At 42.9% G+C, this 17,446-nt stretch overlaps 1 protein-coding gene across 2 annotated transcripts; it reads right to left on the bottom strand.

Moving 5' to 3' along the window:
• Positions 1 to 3,711: 3,711 nt before the first annotated feature.
• On the bottom strand, positions 3,712 to 17,359 carry LOC106090415 (probable cytochrome P450 6a21). 2 transcript variants are annotated; one of them, XM_013256582.2, is made up of 2 exons: positions 16,222 to 17,359; positions 3,712 to 4,215 (listed from the first exon to the last, which is right to left on the bottom strand). In XM_013256582.2, exons 1-2 carry the CDS (start codon positions 17,312 to 17,314, stop codon positions 3,797 to 3,799), a joined length of 1,512 nt encoding a protein of 503 aa, XP_013112036.1. In that variant the 5' UTR covers positions 17,315 to 17,359; the 3' UTR covers positions 3,712 to 3,796. The 2 variants fall into 2 exon arrangements, with proteins under 2 accessions (XP_013112036.1, XP_013112037.2); XM_013256583.2 differs by lacking the exon at positions 16,222 to 17,359 and adding an exon at positions 9,083 to 10,236.
• Positions 17,360 to 17,446: the final 87 nt, after the last annotated feature.

The following is a 17,446-nucleotide window of genomic DNA, read 5'->3' as shown; positions in this document are numbered from 1 at the left end:
GCCAAAATGAAAAAAGGTGTCGAGAGACCTAACACAACTCACTGTCCCAAATTTTGACAAAATCGGACAATAAATGCGCCTCTTATGGGCCCAAAACCTTAAAACGAGAGATCGGTCTATATGACAGCTATATTCAAATCTGGACCGATCTGGGCCAATTTGCAAAAAGATGTCGAGAGACCTAACACAACTCACTGTCCCAAATTTTGACAAAATCGGACAATAAATGCGCTTTTTATGGGCACAAGACATTAAATCGAGAGATCGGTCTATATAACAGCTATCTGAGCCATCTGAGCCAAATTGAAGAGAGATATCGGAGGACCTAACACAACTCACTGTAACAAATTTCAGCAAAATCAGATGATAAATATGGCTTTTATGGGCCTAAGACCTTAAATCGGCAGATCGGTCTATATGGGGGCTATATCAAGATATAGTCCGATATAGCCCATCTTCCAACTTAACCTGTTTATGAACAAAAAAAAGAATCTGTGGAAAGTTTCAGCTCAATATCTCTATATTTAAAGACTGTAGCGTGATTTCAACAGACAGACGGACGGACATGGCAAGATCGTCTTCGATTCTTACTCTGATCAAGAACATATATACTGTACAGTGTCGGAAATGGATATTTCGATGTGTTGCAAACGGAATGACAAAATAAATATACCCCCATCCTTCGGTGATGGGTATAATAATCGATCCGACTTTGAATGTATCCTTTGAGATACATTGCGCCTATAGATGGCGCAATTTTATCCGATTAGGCTACAGTGCCACGAGTACCGTCGTATCACATGGCCTGGGCTGATTGAAGCCACGGCAAAAGTGTGCGGTGATGACATGCAGAGCAGTTTTATGCTATGCAGTCTTCGAAATCCATGCTAATACCCAGCGAATGGAAATTCTCCTACGAGTTTAGGGAAGAGTAGAACCTCAAGCGTCTTGACCACTGTTCAGAGAAGGGAGATCGTTCTGTACGACTCCCCCAAACTCGGGTCTTTTCCAGGCTTCAGTAACGGGATCACTCTGATCACGAATCCCATCACGCTCGTCTGCGAGTACCACTGCTTGCGCCGGGAAATTGGGTCGCACTTGGGGTACTCGACCGGCTGGTATAAAGCGAGCGGCTACTGCGTTGATGATGTCTCGGAATTTCCTCTCGGCCACAAGCACATCAGAGGGGGGTGGCAGTTCACTGAAGCGGCGATTGGTATACTCTCTGAAGCCAGTCCAATCGGCCTGCTTATAATTGATAAACGTCCGGCGCTCAGAGGTTATGAAGTCGGGTGGTCGATCGATGGTGAGAAATATAGGGAGGTGGTCTGACCCCAAAGAGATGGACGGCTTGCCAGGATACGTCACACAGGAGATCAGGGGATGCAATTGAGATGTCTGACGAGCTGCTGCACCACCTCGTAATCCTAGCGAGGGCATCCTCATTCACCGTGCAAAACGTGGAGCAATCTATCTGCTCTGCCAAAGCTATGCCACGCTGGTCTTTACCTGGGGGAGAATGTCATGACGTGTGATGCGCATTAAAGTCACCTAGAACCAGACGATTATGGCCAGATAGCAACCCACTTATGTCGGGGTTGTAAGCCTGACCATTAATCGGGACAAAGCTACCAACCGGCGGTATATGCACGTTGTATATCTCTATCTCGGCAGTACCAGACCTGATTGCTATCCCCATACATTCCATGTAGGGGTCACTAGCGTCAAGCACAGGCGAGATAGGTCTATTCTGCACGGAACGGTGTATAACGAAGGCCAATCCCCCACCTCCATTCCTTGAGCGATCCTTACGTAGTACATTGTAACCGTGACAATTGTCCAAGCTGCAGGTGTTGGTCGGCTTTGTCTGCTGGATCGCTGCGACCAATATGCTCTCTCGACTCATAAAGTCCACGATCTTATCGATCTTGCCACGAGGTCCGTTGCAGTTTAACTGCAAGTACGATACACTTCCCGGCACTGGTCTGGCAATATTAGCGCTAGAATGCTGCCGTTGCAAAAATTGCCGTACGGGAGAGGTCGGGAGGATCACATGGTCCGACGACGAAGATGCCGAAGGCGACGACGACGACGCTTGTGACCCACTGCTGGCTATGTTCGCACAGCACCTTGAGACATAGCCAGTATGACTATACTCCCGTAGTGAAGTTAGGCCAGAGCAAGATCGGAAATGTACCCACTCCATGCACCGGTTACACCTCACCGACACCGACCGCTGATGAAGGCGGTTCTGGCAAACCGAATAGAACCAGGGTCCGGGGTTCTTTTCAATCCCGGCACGAACCAGAAGCGTGCGGAGAAGGCACTCAGAAATGTGCCACTCCCATAACGAAAAAAGACGAACACGTACACTGAGGCGGCAGCCCTTGCCGATGAGGATTCCATCGGGTCAATCCGGTGCGTACAACCGGCTGTCATGGGATTGTGTATGCCACCGGTTGCCACAATCATGACCATTCGACACGTATATTGATGGTCATGAGAGGATCCGTTGTACAAAATTTCATTCCAATCGGATAAGAATTGCGCCCTCTTGAGGTTCAAGAAGTCAAGAACCAAGATCGGTTTATACGGCAACAATATCAGGTTATAGACCGATTTGAACCGTACTTGGTACAGTTGTTGGAAGTCATAGCAAAACACGTCGAACAAAATTTCGTTCCAATCGGAAGAGAATTGAGCCCTGTAGAGGTCAAGAAATCAAGACCCAAGATCGGTTTATATGGAAGCTATATAAAAACTTGGACCGATATGGCCCATTTACAATATCAACCGACCTACACGAATAAAAAGTATTTGTGCAAAAATTTCAAGCGGCTAGCTTTACTCCTTCGAATGTTGGCGTGCTTTCGACAGACGGACGGACGGACAGACGGACATGGCTAGATCGACTTAAAATGCCATGACGATCTAGAAAATATATGCTTTATGGGGTCTTAGACCAATATTTCGAGGAGTTACGAACAGAATGACGAAATAAGTATGCCCCCATCCTTCGGTGGAGGGTATAAAAATAGAGATATTGAGCTGAAACTTTGAACAGATTCTTTTTTTGTCCATAAGCAGGTTAAGTTCGAAGATGGGCTATATCGGACTATATCTTGATATAGCCCCCATATAGACCGATCGCCAGATTTATGGTCTTTGGCCAATAAAAGCAACATTTATCATTAGATTTTGCTGAAATTTAGGACAGTGGGTTGTTTTAGGCCCTTCGACATCTTTCTTCAATTTGGTTCAAATCGATCTAGATTTGGATATAGCTGTCATATAGACCGATCTGCAGATTTAAGGTTTTGGGCCCATAATCCGATTTTGCTGAAATTTGGGACAGTGAGTTGTGTTAGGCCCTTCGATATCCATCTTTAATTTGGCCCAGATCGGATCAGATTTAGATATAGCTGACATATAGACCGATCTCTCGATTTAAGGTCTTGCGCCCATAATCGGATTACATTTATAATCCGATTTCACTGAAATTTGACACAGTGACTTATGTTAGGCTTTTCGACATCCATGTCGAATAGCTGCTATGAGGTCGTAAATTATGCATTTTTACCGGATTTAGACGAAAAGTGGTTTGGTGGGTATCCAAAGTTCGGCTCGGCCGAAATTATCCCCTTTTCACATGTTTTTTTTTTATATTGATTGGATTTTTTTCTATTTTTTAAAACAAAAAATACCGCATAATTATAAAAGCTTTCATTATCATTTTATTTTGGGTAATTATAAATAAATAAAACAAAAACAATAGAAGAGGACGAGTATTATCAATTTAAACCTTCTCTACACGCAAATAGATACCCTCTGCAGGACAAGTCAAAAAACTACGCTTATCGTAAACCATGGGTATGGTGGTCTTATCACAAACAGAGAACTTGAAATTCTTCAACATGAGTGCCAAACCAATGATGACTTGCATTTTACCAAAACGCATACCCACACAATTGCGTGGACCTTCACCAAAAGGCAAATACAATATCGAATCTCTTTCCTTAACCATCTCGGGTGAGAAATTATCCGGATTGAAAACATTCGGCTGGGGATAGTAACGTTCATCACGATGTATGGCAGCAGCTGGTATCAAGACGGGCATTCCCTTCTTAATGACATATTTCGGATTACCGGGCACCACATAGTCTTCGAGGGCAGAACGATTCAAAACAGATAGAGAGCTGTAGAGACGTAGAGTTTCTGAAATTGAAATAAGAAGTGAAACATTTTGTTAGTAAAATTTGATTCATGGGAATTTCAGATTTGCAGTGGTTGACGCAATTGTTTTCTAGTCGCTGTCATACCGCTGTTTAAGGCATAACACTAAACAGTAGGGGTATTCACGGCGATAAGAGAGCAGGTTTGAATATACTGTAGACACTGATAACGAAAGAAATATTAAATTTTTGATTGGCACAATGTTTGGTGAGTTTAGAATACATTTTGCCAACATACGAGGGATACGTACGAACTTTTTCGCGGTATATTTCCATGTTCATTATCATCGACCTGATGTCCTCGCTTTATATGAAACCCAGGTGGGCGAGGATTCTGATCCACAGGATTTTCACATTCCAGGTTATCACACTCTATCTCTTTTTATCCCCCACAGAGGCCTTGTGCTATATGTACGTAATGACATAGTGTCCCATAGGCAGCAGCACTTGGGCTCATAAGAGCCGGAATTTAATTCCATTTGGGTTAAATTTAGGATTGGAACACACATACTTTACTTTGGGCTTATATGTAGACGCCCAAGCTCAGAAAGGGTAGTTGCCTTAAGCAGCTTTGACTCTCTTTCTGAATCAATTACTACAATCTTAGAGAATTTTCATTCACTAGTTGCATCAGGCCATTCTGCGCGGCGAATAGCTCGGCGTATTGACCCTCCGGAATCGTATGTCCCCAATGGGAAAACCAAGAGGAGTTATGCACATTGAAATCGCCAGCAACAACGATTTCACTGTCCATAACTCCTCTTGGTTTTCCCATTGGGGACATACGATTCCGGAGGGTCAATACGCCGAGCTACTCGCCGCGCAGAATGGCCTGATGAAACTAGTGAATGTGCCGACACCCATTTCATGTGTCGAAGGGCACCAACATAACACTCTTGACCTATTCCTAACTTCGCACCCTAAGAAGTATGAAGTTAATGTCCTTATGCCTCTTGATAATTCCGATCACTGGACCATTTCAGCGTCCTTTTCGTATTCTGCTTTTCGCGCGGCCTATTCTCCAGCCCTGAAGCGGTAAATTTTTGTATACGTTAGAGCACGTTGGGCTGAGCTCAACGAATTTTTCAAGAATTTTATTTGGAAACTTTGTTTTCTAAACGGTGACGTAAATGCTGCTGCCGATATGGTGTAGTAAGCAATTTTAATAGGAATGAGATCGTTTATCTCGACTAAGAATTTGTCGGTTGAATCAAAAGATAAAATTTGGTTTAAAAGATCAAAAGAGGAAGCATTTAGGACTTGGCGTCTGAACAAAAATGCCAATACCGAAATGCTGCGCAAACAGGCAAGAACTTCGTGTGCCAGAGTACTTTGACACGAAAAGTTTCTTTACGAAAAGCGTCTTCGTGATCAAGTTATTGGGGGCAGGGAAAGCAAGAGCTTTTGGTCATTCGTAAAAGAGTAAAGGGCAACCCAAAGGCAATCCAAACTCTTGTTAAGGTTGATCAGGTATTCACTGACCCGGTTGTTAAGGCTCATCTACTGGCTGATATGTATGCAGGAAATTCTTTCTTGACGTTAGGCAATCAACCACTCCCCATGACTGATAGTGTACCTAGTTCGATGCCTCAGATATTCTTTCGAACACGTAGAGTTAAAAGGGTCCTTGCGGATCTCGATATTAATAAACCTCCGGGCCTGGACGGTATATCGACACTTGTCCTTTGTAAGTGTTCTTCGACGCTTGCTCGTCCACTACGCAACCCTTTCAACCTTGCTTACAGTGCGGGAGTTTTCCCGGCGCGTTGGAAGGTTGCGAACGTTCAGCCCATCCCCAAAAAAAAAAAAAAGATGGGGCGAACAACCATGCGAATTACCGGCCAATTGTGATATGCTCCGCGCTCTCCAAGGTTATGGAGAGCATGGTTAACCATCATCTTGTCAGATACTTAGAGTCCAATGGCCTTCTTAATGACACCCAGTGTGGGTTCCGCAGAATTCGCTCTACGGGAGACCTAACGACTTTTTTGTCGGAACGATGGAGTCGCTCTATCCATCTGTTTGGTGAGAGTAAGGTCGTGGCTCTGGATAACTCCAAGACATTTGATGGCTCTTCAAGACATTTGATGGCTCTGGATATCTCCAAGAGGATGGTCGCTCCATCAACGAGTTTGGTGAGAGAAAGATCGTGGCTCTGGATATCTCCAAGGCATTTGATAGAGTCTGGCACGGTGTACTTTTATCAAAGCTTGTCGCTTTTGGAGTCGGTAAAAACTTCGTTCGATTTATATCGAGCTTTCTCAGAGATCGAACTATACGAGTTGTTGAAGATGGGTTCTCATCCGATGAGTATACATTGACCGCAGGTGTGCCACAAGGCTCTGTCCTTTCCCCTTCCCTTTGTCTTCTTCATTGACGATCTATTGGGTCAGATTTCGAATCCAGTCTACTCATTTGCCGATGACACTAGTCTGTGTCATTCATATTCATTCGATCATAGGCCCAGTCCTCAAAAAATTGTGGACAGGAGGCGCATTATGGATGAGACGCTCTGCCAGGAATTGCTGGCCATTTCCGAGTGGGGTAGAATAAAAAGGGTAGACTTAAACGCACAGAAGACGCAGTGTTGTATCTTGTCTCACAAGCGATTCACGGACCCACTTCAATCGTCCATATCTATCGACGGTATAGATATTGAACAGTCAGATACTCTTGATGTTCTGGGTATGAATATACAATGGGATGTCCGTTGGTCAAAACACATATTCGAAGGGTCGAAAGAAGCATTCAAGTTTTTGGGCTTTCTGAAGCGGTGCAAGAAATATTTCACCTCTTCTGACCTTCTCAATATCTATACTACCTACATCAGGCCGAGGATGGAAAATTACTCTCATATATGGACAGGGGCTCCAAAATCATCCTGGGAGCTACTTGACCGGGTTCAACGGAGAGCGATACTGTTGATTGGGGACAGTAAGGTATCCAACTCTATTGCTTCTCTTGAATATCGTCGAAATGTTAATGGGCCAGATCGGTCCATGTTTTGATATAGCTGCCATATAAACCGATCTTGGGTCTTGACTTCTTGAGCTTCTAGAGGGCGCAATTCTTATCCGATCGGAATAAAATTTTGCACGACGTGTTTTCTTATGACATCCAATAACTGCACAAAGTATGGTTTAAATGGAATGATAACTTGATATAGCTGACATATAAACCGATCTTGGGTCTTGACTTCTTGAGCCTCTAGAGGGCGCAATTCTTATCCGATTGGAATGAAACTTAGCACGACGTGTTTCGCTATGACCTCCAACGACTGTGCTAAGTATGGTTCAAATCGGATGATAACCTGATATAGCTGCCATATAAACCGATCTTGGGTCTTGACTTCTTGAGCCTCTAGAGGGTGCAATTCTTATCCGATTGGAATGAAATTTAGCACGACGTGTTTTCTTATGACATCCAATAACTGCACCAAGTATGGTTTAAATCGGTTGATAACATGATATAGCTGCCATATAAACCGATCTTGGGTCTTGACTTCTTGAGCCTCTAGAGGGCGCAATTCTTATCCGATTGGAATGAAATTTTGCACGACGTGTTTTGTTACGATATCCCACAACCGTGTCAAGTATGGTTTAAATCGGATGATAACCTGATATAGCTGCCATATAAACCGATCTTGGGTTTTGATTTCTTGAGCCTCTAGTGGGCGCAATTCTTATCCGATTGGAATGAAATTTTGCACGACGTGTTTCGCTATGACCTCCAACAACTGCACTAAGTATGGTTCAAATCGGTCAATAACCTGGCATATCAGCCATATAAACCGATCTTGGGTCTTGACTTCTTGAGCCTCTAGAGGGCCCAATTCTTATCCGATTGGAATGAAATTTTGCACGACGTGTTTCGCTAAGACCTCCAACAACTTAAGTATGGTTCAAATCGGTCAATAACCTGATATAGCTGCCTTATAAACCGTTCTTGGGTTTTAACTTATTTAGCCTCTAGAGGGCGCAATTGTTATCCGATTGGAATGAAATTTTGCAACAACTGTGCCAAGTATGGTTTAAATCGTTCTATAACCTTGTATAGCTGTCATCTAAACCGATCTGGGGACTTGACTTCTTGAGCTTCTAGAGGGCGCAATTCTTATCCGATTTGGCTGAAATTTTGCACGACGTATTTTATTCTTACTTTCAACAACTATGCTAGGAATAATTCAAATCGGTTCATAACCTGATATAGCTGTCATATAAACCGATCCGGGATTTTTACTTCTTGAGCCTCTAGAGGTCGCAATTATTATCCGATTTGCCTTAAATTTTCTACGACGGATTCTCTCATGACCATCAACATACGTGTTCATTATGGTCTGAATCGGTCTATAGCCCGATACAGCTCCCATATAAATCGATCTCTCTATTTTACTTCTTGGGCCCCCAAAGGGCGCAATTCATATTCGAATTGGCTGAAATTTTACACAGGTCTCCAATATACAATTTAATTATGGTCCGAACCGGACCATATCTTGTTATCGCTCTAATAGCAGAGCAAATCTTTTCTTTTACACTTTTTTTGCCTAAGAAGAGATGCCGGGAAAAGAACTCGACAAATGCGATTCATGGTGGAGGGTATACAAGATTCGGCCCGGCCGAATTTTGCGCGCTTTTACTTGTTTTTATTGATAGTTTGTCTTTGGAAAACATTTCCCTGAAATTTTTCTTCACTTTGGTTTAGTTAATCTTAAGTCCCATATTGATTTTATAACATTTTTAAAACGCAATTTTCCTTGAATAATCCTCATATTCCGGTCTCTTCGGTAATTTCTTTTTCTTAACCAGATTTTCATTTATATCACCTTCCCCGCCCACCAAGCAATTTCTTACCTTGCATTATCTGATCCACATAGACCATATCTTTCATACACTCATAGCTGAATTCTTGATTATGTCTTTCCAAAACACTGATAATTTCCTCTCTAGCTCTTTGTTGCACATCCTGATTTTGGGCCAACTCATATAAGGCAAAAGCCATTGTCGTGGATGAGGTCTCAAATCCAGCCAACAGAAATTGAAAGACTTGAGCCGCCAATTGACCAGATGTCAAATTTGTCATCTCCTCTCCCGTTTCGGATTTCATTAATTTGTTGTTTTTTAAATCTATCAACATGTCTATGAAATCATTTCTTCGCACTTGGGTTTGTTCACGCAAATCCACCGTCTTCTTGACTACGTCCATAAAATATTCCTCCACATCGGGCAGTGTTTGTTTCATGTGCAAAAATTTAGCCAGTTTGGGAAAACTAAAACGCAAGGCCACTCCCAAACGCTGTTCGACCAAACCCCGGCGACACATATTCCGAAATTTGGCATCAGGCTTGCGCAAACTATTGGTTTCAATGCCAAAGGCACAACTGCCAATGACATCGGTGGTGAAGCGCGATATAATGTCTCTCATCTCCATTGTAGGATTTTCAGCAATGGTGCTTGCCATTACCTCAATAAGTTCTTGGCCCTCCTTCATGACCAAAGGATACATGATTTTCATGCGTGATGAGGTAAAGGTGGGCGACACTTTGTTGCGCATGTTTCGCCATTTGGGTCCCTCCAAATTGAAAAGGGCCCCGGTGAAAGGATCATCCTCTTCATTGCAATACATTCCACGATCATGAAACTTTGTGAAATCCTTGATCAGTATATTCTTTATAAGATTTGGATCCAATACAAACACCCCGGGCTTGGTGAACCAATAGAAACCGGCAAATGGTCCTGTGTCCTTATACTTGTCATAGTAGCTTTGCCATATGTCAGAGAAGGCTCGGTCCGTAACGGCTCCCTGCAAGTTGCCCACCATCCAATGGGGTCGATCACAAGCCACATTTAGTTCGCGCCAATATGATAAATTTTTCCTCAACAAATTCAAGCCGTACCCCAGAAGGGCCAACAGAGAAGCCACTAATATTGCGGTAATCATCATGACAATGGTAAACCGGTTAAAAAAACACACGCAAAAATCTTCCACACAACTTTACCGAACTGCAGCAGTAGCACAACTAACGAAGGAGAGGGTTAAACATTGAAATAAACGCTTTAGAATTTCATTTTGAAAAGCTTTTTTAAGTCATCCATATGAATATCCATTGAATGATTGCGTGTATACTTGACCACAACATATTTAGCTACATAACGACTTCGTCATTCTTCACCACAATAAAGTAAGAGCGGAAAAAAATTTCATCAAAGTTTGGTCAACAATTTGCCATAGCTGCCCCGGTGATTTGGTGGGGAGGTTGAATTATTTTTTTTAACCAGTAGAAACCAAACACTCTTTATCTCATTGAACTTTCTATAGAGCCAATGAACTTGACCATGAAACATCCATGGAAAAAGAGTTGAGTATTGACTCAAGTAAAATTGATCTCAGTTCGGCTGGGTCGACTTTTAAATACCCTCTACCATGGAAAATCTTTGGATGTCAAAGTGGGTGGGAAAAACATTAGCCGGAAGTCGATTCCACATACGAACGGTTCGGGCGAAATAAGAATTCTCTCTATAATGCATTGTGCGGACTGCAGGCCAATCAATTACAAACGGGTGTGAGTTCCTGGAATGTCTAGTATCCCTGACATACATCCTTACATCAGGAATGAGAAGGCGAATATCAGATGAACACACACCATGAAAGTACCGATAGAACAGCGCCAAACAACCCACATTGTGACGATGATGAAGGGAGGCAATAGAGTTGGATACCCCACTGTCCCCAATTAACGCCATCGCTCTCCTCTGTACACGGTCCAGTAGCTCCAGGGATGATTTTGAAGCTCCAGCCCATACATGTGAGTTGTACTCCATTTTCGGCCTTATGAAAGTGGTGTAGATATTAAGAAGATCAGACGAAGTGAAGTAATTCTTACACCGTTTAAGGAAGCCTAAACACTCGAATGCTTCTTTCGACACTTCGAATATATGTTTAGCCCAACGGACATCACTTTGTTTCTTACATGTCCAGAACATCAAGAGCTTCTGATCGCTCAACATCTACACCGTTGATAGACAAAGATGATCGTAATAAGTCAGCAGCACTGAGTCTTCTGGGCATTAAAATCTACTCGATTCATTCGATCCCACTCAAAAATGGCCAGCAAATCCTGGCAGAGTGTATCGTTCATAACCCGCCTCTTGTCCTCAATCTATCGAAGAATGACAAAGATTACTGTCTTCCGCAAATGAGTAGATCTGATTCGATGTCTGACCCAACAGATCGTTGATGAAAATTAGAAAAAGAGAAGGAGAAAGAACAGAGCCCTGTGGTACACCTGCGGTCAATTTGCGCTTATTGGATGAGAATCCATCTATAACGAGCCGAATAGTGCGATCTCTGAGAAAGCTCGAAATAAATCGAACAAAGCCATTACCGACACCAAATGCGACAAGCTTTGATAGTAGTGCACCGTGCCAGACCCTATCAAATGCCTTGGAGATATCCAAAGCCACAAGCTTACTCTCACCAAACTGGTACAAAAGTGGCATGAGGTCACCCGTAGAGCGATTTTTGCGGAACCCATACTTTTGGTCGCTAAGAAGGCCATTAGACTCTAAATTCCTCACAAGATGGTGATTAACCATGCTCTCCATGACCATGGAGAGAGCGGACCATATCGCAATTGGCCGACAATTCGCAGGGTTGCTTGCCCCACATTGCTTGGGTATTGGCTGAACGTTCGCAACCTTCCAACGCGCCGGGAAGACTCCCGCAAGGTAGACAAGATTGAAAAGGTTGCGTAATGGACGAGCGAGCGTCGAAGAACACTTGCGTAAGACAAGTGTTGATATGACATCCGAGCCCGGGGATTTATTTACGTCTAGATTTTCAAGAACCATTATAACTCCACGAGTTCGAAAAAAATATTTGGTGCATAATGCCAGATTGATTGCTATCCGGCAGGGAAGAATTACCTGCAATTATATCAGCCAACAGGTAAGCCTCAGCAACCGGGTCAGTGAACGTATGATCGTCCTTAACAAGAGTTGGAATAGATGAAGAACTACCCTTTACTCTTTTCACGAACGACCAAAAGCTCTTACTTCCTCGTGTAGAAGCAAGAATCTTAGTACGCCTAAGCACTTTGGCACACGAAACCTCTTTCGTTCCGACAACATCTCAGCATGTCTGGTTAAACCAATCTGTGCAATATTGCAGAGGTATGTAAAATGGCTTAACCTTACTCACTGTCCCAAATTTCGTCGACATCGGACAATAAATGCCCCTTTAATGGGCCCAACAACTTAAATCGAGAGATCGGTCTATATGGCAGCTATATCCAAAACTGGACCGATCTGAGCCAAATTGAAGGAGGATATTGTAGTGTCTAACGCAACTCACTGTCCCAAAATTAGGCGACATCGGACAAAAAATGCGCCTTTCATGGGCTGAAAACCTTATATCGAGAGATCGATCTATATGGCAGCTATATCCAAATCTGGACCGATCAAAGCGAAACTGTAGAAAGATGTCAAGGGCCCTAATGCAACTCACTGTCCCAAATTTCAGCAAAATCGGATAATAAATGTGACTTTTATGGGCCTAAGACCCTAAATAGGCGGATCGGTCTATATGACAGCTATATCCAAATCTGGACCGATCGGAACCAAATTAAAGAAAAATATCGACTTGTCTTAAACCACTTACTGTTCCAAATTTCAGCAAAATCGGATTATGAATGTGACTGTTATTGGCCTAAGACCCTACATCGGTCGATCGGTCTATATGGGGGCTATATCAAGATATAGTCCGATATAGCCCATCTTCGAACTTAACCTGCTTATGGAGAAAAAAAAACTGTGCAAAGTTTCAGCTCAATATCGCTATTTTTATACTCTCCACTTTAGGATGGGGGTATACTTATTTCGTCATTCTGTTTGTAACACCTCGAAATGTGCGTCTAAGAAATATGCGTTTAAATTGATCGTCGTGAAGTTTTAAGTCGAACTGGCCATGTCTGTCCGACCGTCCGTCTGTCCGTCCGTCCGTCTGTATGTCGAAAGCACGCTAACTTTTGAAGGAGTAGAGCCAGCCGCTTGAAATTTTGCACAAATACTTATTACTTGTGTAGGTCAGATGGGATTGTTAATGGGCTATATCGGTTCACATTTTGATATAGCTGCCATATAAACCGATCTGGGATCTTGACTTCTTGAGCCGCTAGAGGGCATAATTCTTATCCGATTTGACTGAAATTGTGCACATAGTGTTTTGATATCACTTCCAATAACTGTGCGATGTATGGTCCAAATCGGTTCATAACCTGATATAGCTGCCATATAAAACGATCTTGGGTCTTGACTTCTTGAGCCTTTAGAGGGCGCAATTCTGCAATTTTGCACGGCGTGTTTTGTTATGATATCCACCAACTGTGCTAAGTATGGTCCAAATCGGTTCATAACCTGACATAGCTGCTATATAAACCGGTCTTGGGTCTTGACTTCTTGAGCTTCTAGACGCCACAATTCTTAACAGATTTGACTGCAATTTTGCACGACGTGTTTTGTTATGATATCCACCAACTGTGCCAAGTATGGTCCAAATCGGGCCATAACCAGGTATAGCTGTCATAGCTGTCATATAAACCGATCTTGGGTCTTGACTTCTTGAGCCACTAGATGGCGCAATTCGTATCCGATTTGACTGAAATTGTGCACATAGTGTTTTGATATCACTTCCAACAACTGTGCGAAGTATAGTCCAAATCGGTTTATAACCTGATATAGCTGCCATATAAACCTATCTGGGGTTTTGACTTCGTGAGCTTTTAGAAGGCGCAATTCCCATCCGATTTGGCTGTAATTTTGTACGTTTTGTTTTGGTATCACTTCCAACATTTATGCGAAGTATGGTCCAAATTTGTCCATACCCTAATATAGCTGCCATATAAACCGATCTGGGATCTTGAGTTCTTGAGCTTCTAGAGAGCGCAATTCTCATCCGATTTGCACACATTTTGTACAACAGCTTCTCCCATGGCCTTCAACATACGTGTGCAATATGGTCTGAATCGATCTATAGCTTGACACAGCTCCCATATAAACCGATCTCCGGCGAAAAATGACGGCTCCTTACCATTCTCAGTGACCATCTTTCTCTTCCTTGATGGCTGTGGCCTCCGTTTGCAAGTCACAGTCCTCCATGAAGACTCAGGGGCCGTGCGAGCTTCCTTCGATCCTGTTCCGACTTTGTCTACCTACGCAGGACACTGTTTGGAGTCTCCTTTACGGGATGGCTGGTTTGGTTTTCCCAGAGTACTTGAAAGCGGGGAGCTCTTTTTCTTCTTCAGCATTTTAGCAGTGTTATGCTCTTTGGGAAACCTGATTCTTTTTCCAGATTTCGTAGAAGTGATTGGAAGGTCAGTTTTAACCCTTCCAGCATTCTTCACTTTCGACCGATTGCGCTGCCGTTACAAACTCCTCTGTCTCCTTCTTCGTGCCCCGGATAGCTTTCTCGTACCGCTTGTGAGCTTAGCAAAGCCATCGCTCACTTCTGCCATCATCCCGATGTCTTCATCTCATGATTCGGCTTCGATGTCTCATTGACACCGTCGCTGTCTGAATCGGAGTCGGAAACACCACCTTTACTTAAAGGCTGGGGACGAACTGTGCATTCCTCTGGTTTATCGGTGTCTTCCTCTTTATTTAGTCAGACGACAAGTTGTGCGCTTGAAGCATTACTCTCGACTACAGGTGCAAAGCACCCGCACCTATAGGAATGGAGGACAACACGCTACAGTCTGACACCACCACCGCAGATGTTGAGTCTTCGGAGTCAATTTCAAGCCTACTCCAAGAGGCTTTAACAATTTTTTCCGTAAAAGGTAGTACCTATTCCGAGACACGGATATTTTTTTCTTTGAGGAGCGAAATGAAAACACGTCCGCTCCACTCAATGACAACGAAAACCCATGTAACCTTTTGGAACAGCAAAACAGACTGTAGGACGTCGAAAATCCTATGGGGAAATCCAGATCGGAGGAAGACGAGGCTATTACAGAAAGCAAATAAGAAGGAGGTCAGTATAGCTTTTGGTATCATAGAGGGACACATAGGTCTGCGAGGACCTCACTTATGTAAAATCGGTTCGGCAAGTGATACCGTGTGTAGGGCATGTGGGAAAGATGCTGGAGCATTTCCATCTCATTGCCCGACTTGCGCGTCTAAAAGATACCAGTACATAGGTGGGGGCATAATACCAGTCACGAACCAACTTAGGGGCGTGCTATGGAAAATAATTAAGATTTTGTAAATATTGGGTTGCCCAAAAAGTAATTGCGGATTTTTTGAAAGAAAGTAAATGCATTTTTAATAATATTTAGAATGAACTTTAAAGCCGACTATATGAAAAATCCGCAATTACTTTTTGGGCAACCCAATAGCATGGAATTCCTCACTTAGATTTTCTTTTTCGAGGTTACATTTTAGTATTTAGAGCTCACAAAAAGCCGATTACTGGCTTAGGTGTATGCCCATAGTGGCAGGGGTGGAATAATATCCGCACCCTCTTTTCAACCAAACCTATCCTAAACTATCCCTTCCTAATGCTGGCGATATTTGTGAAGTACTTCCCCAGTAAAAAAAATCTCCCCAAATGGTGTCGCACTGCGGCACGCCGTTTAGACTCGGCTATATTAAGGAGGACCCTTATCATTGCGCTTAAGCTTAAATCGGATAGCAATTAAAATTCTCCCCAAAAGGTGTCGCACTGCGGCACGTCGTTTAGACTCGGCTATATTAAGGAGGACCCTTATCATTGCGCTTAAACTAAAATGGCGATATTTGTGAAGTACTTCGCCAGTTAAAATTCTCCCCAAAAGGTGTCGCACTGCGGCACGCCGTTTAGACTCGGCTATATTAAGGAGGACCCTGTTCATTGCTCATTTAATGATAGCATTGTTTGTTGAAAATTTGCAATCGGGAAAATAGCATACGGAATATAAAACTTTGTTCAGTAATTTCTATGTTGCAATGTATCCTACCTTTCATTATCTGATCCACATACACCATATCCTTCAAGCACTCATAGCTAAAGTCCTGCTGATGTTTCTCCAATACTCGTATGATCTCATCTCTAGCCCTTTGCTGTACCCTCTGATTCTGAGCCAATTCGTATAGCGCAAAAGACATTGCAGTCGATGAAGTCTCATTGCCAGCCAATAGAAATGAAAAAGCCTGAGCAGCTAATTGACCAAAGGTAAGATTTGTCAACTCATCGCTAGCCGACTCACTTTTCATTGATTTGTTGTTCTTCAAATCGATTAAAAGATCTATGAAATCATTTCTTCTCACTTTAGTTTGTTCACGGCATTCCACAGTTTTTGTTATGAGGCCCATAAAATATTCTTCCACATCGGGCAAAGTTTGTTTCATATGCAAACGTTTGGCCAAGCTGGGTAATGTGACACGAAAAGTTACCCCAAAACGTTGTTCGGACATGGCACGACGACACATAGTGCGGAATTTATCATCAGGATTTCTTACAGTATTGATTTCTATGCCAAAGGCACAGCTTCCTATGACATTGGTGGTAAAGCGCGAAAGCAGTTCTCTAACTTCCACTATGGCATTTTCCAAACTCATATCCTCCAACACTTGCACTAGTTCTTGGGCTTCCTTTAGCACCAAAGGCAACATGGTCTTCATTTTCGATGAAGTAAAGGTGGGCGATATCTTATTACGCATTTGACGCCATTTCTGACCATCCAAAGTGTTTAGGGATCCAGTCAGAGGATCATCCTCTTCGTTGCAGTAAAGGCCACGATCAGTGAATTTGGCAAAGTCTTTTATCAAAATGTGTTTTATGAGGTTGGGATCCAAAGCAAAGATCCCGGGCTTGGTAAACCAAAAGAAACCCGCAAAAGGCCCAGAATCTTTGTATTTGTCATAATACTCTTGCCATATTTGAGTAAAGGTTTTGGCAGTAACAGCCCCCTTAAGGTTGCCCGCTATCCAATTTGGTGGATCACAGGCAATATTTAAATCATCCCAGTATTGAAAATGTTTTCGCAGCCAATTCCAGCCATAGATAAGTAAAACAAAAAGTATTGTCAATAGAACTAAAGTAATATCCATAATTGAGGGTAGAGACAATGAATCTTATAGCACATAGGCGTGCTCGCTTCCGAAATACTACTGGCAATTGGGAACATACAAAATTTGGCTATGGGTGTTTGGGCGTTTGGCGCGAGAGCTAAAACTGCATTG

The sequence above is a fragment of the Stomoxys calcitrans genome, chromosome 5 (genome assembly GCF_963082655.1).
Source record: "Stomoxys calcitrans chromosome 5, idStoCalc2.1, whole genome shotgun sequence".
Taxonomy (NCBI): domain Eukaryota; kingdom Metazoa; phylum Arthropoda; class Insecta; order Diptera; family Muscidae; genus Stomoxys; species Stomoxys calcitrans.
The sequence above is the reverse complement of the archived record's forward strand: the minus strand, read 5'-3'. Positions and strand labels throughout refer to the sequence as shown.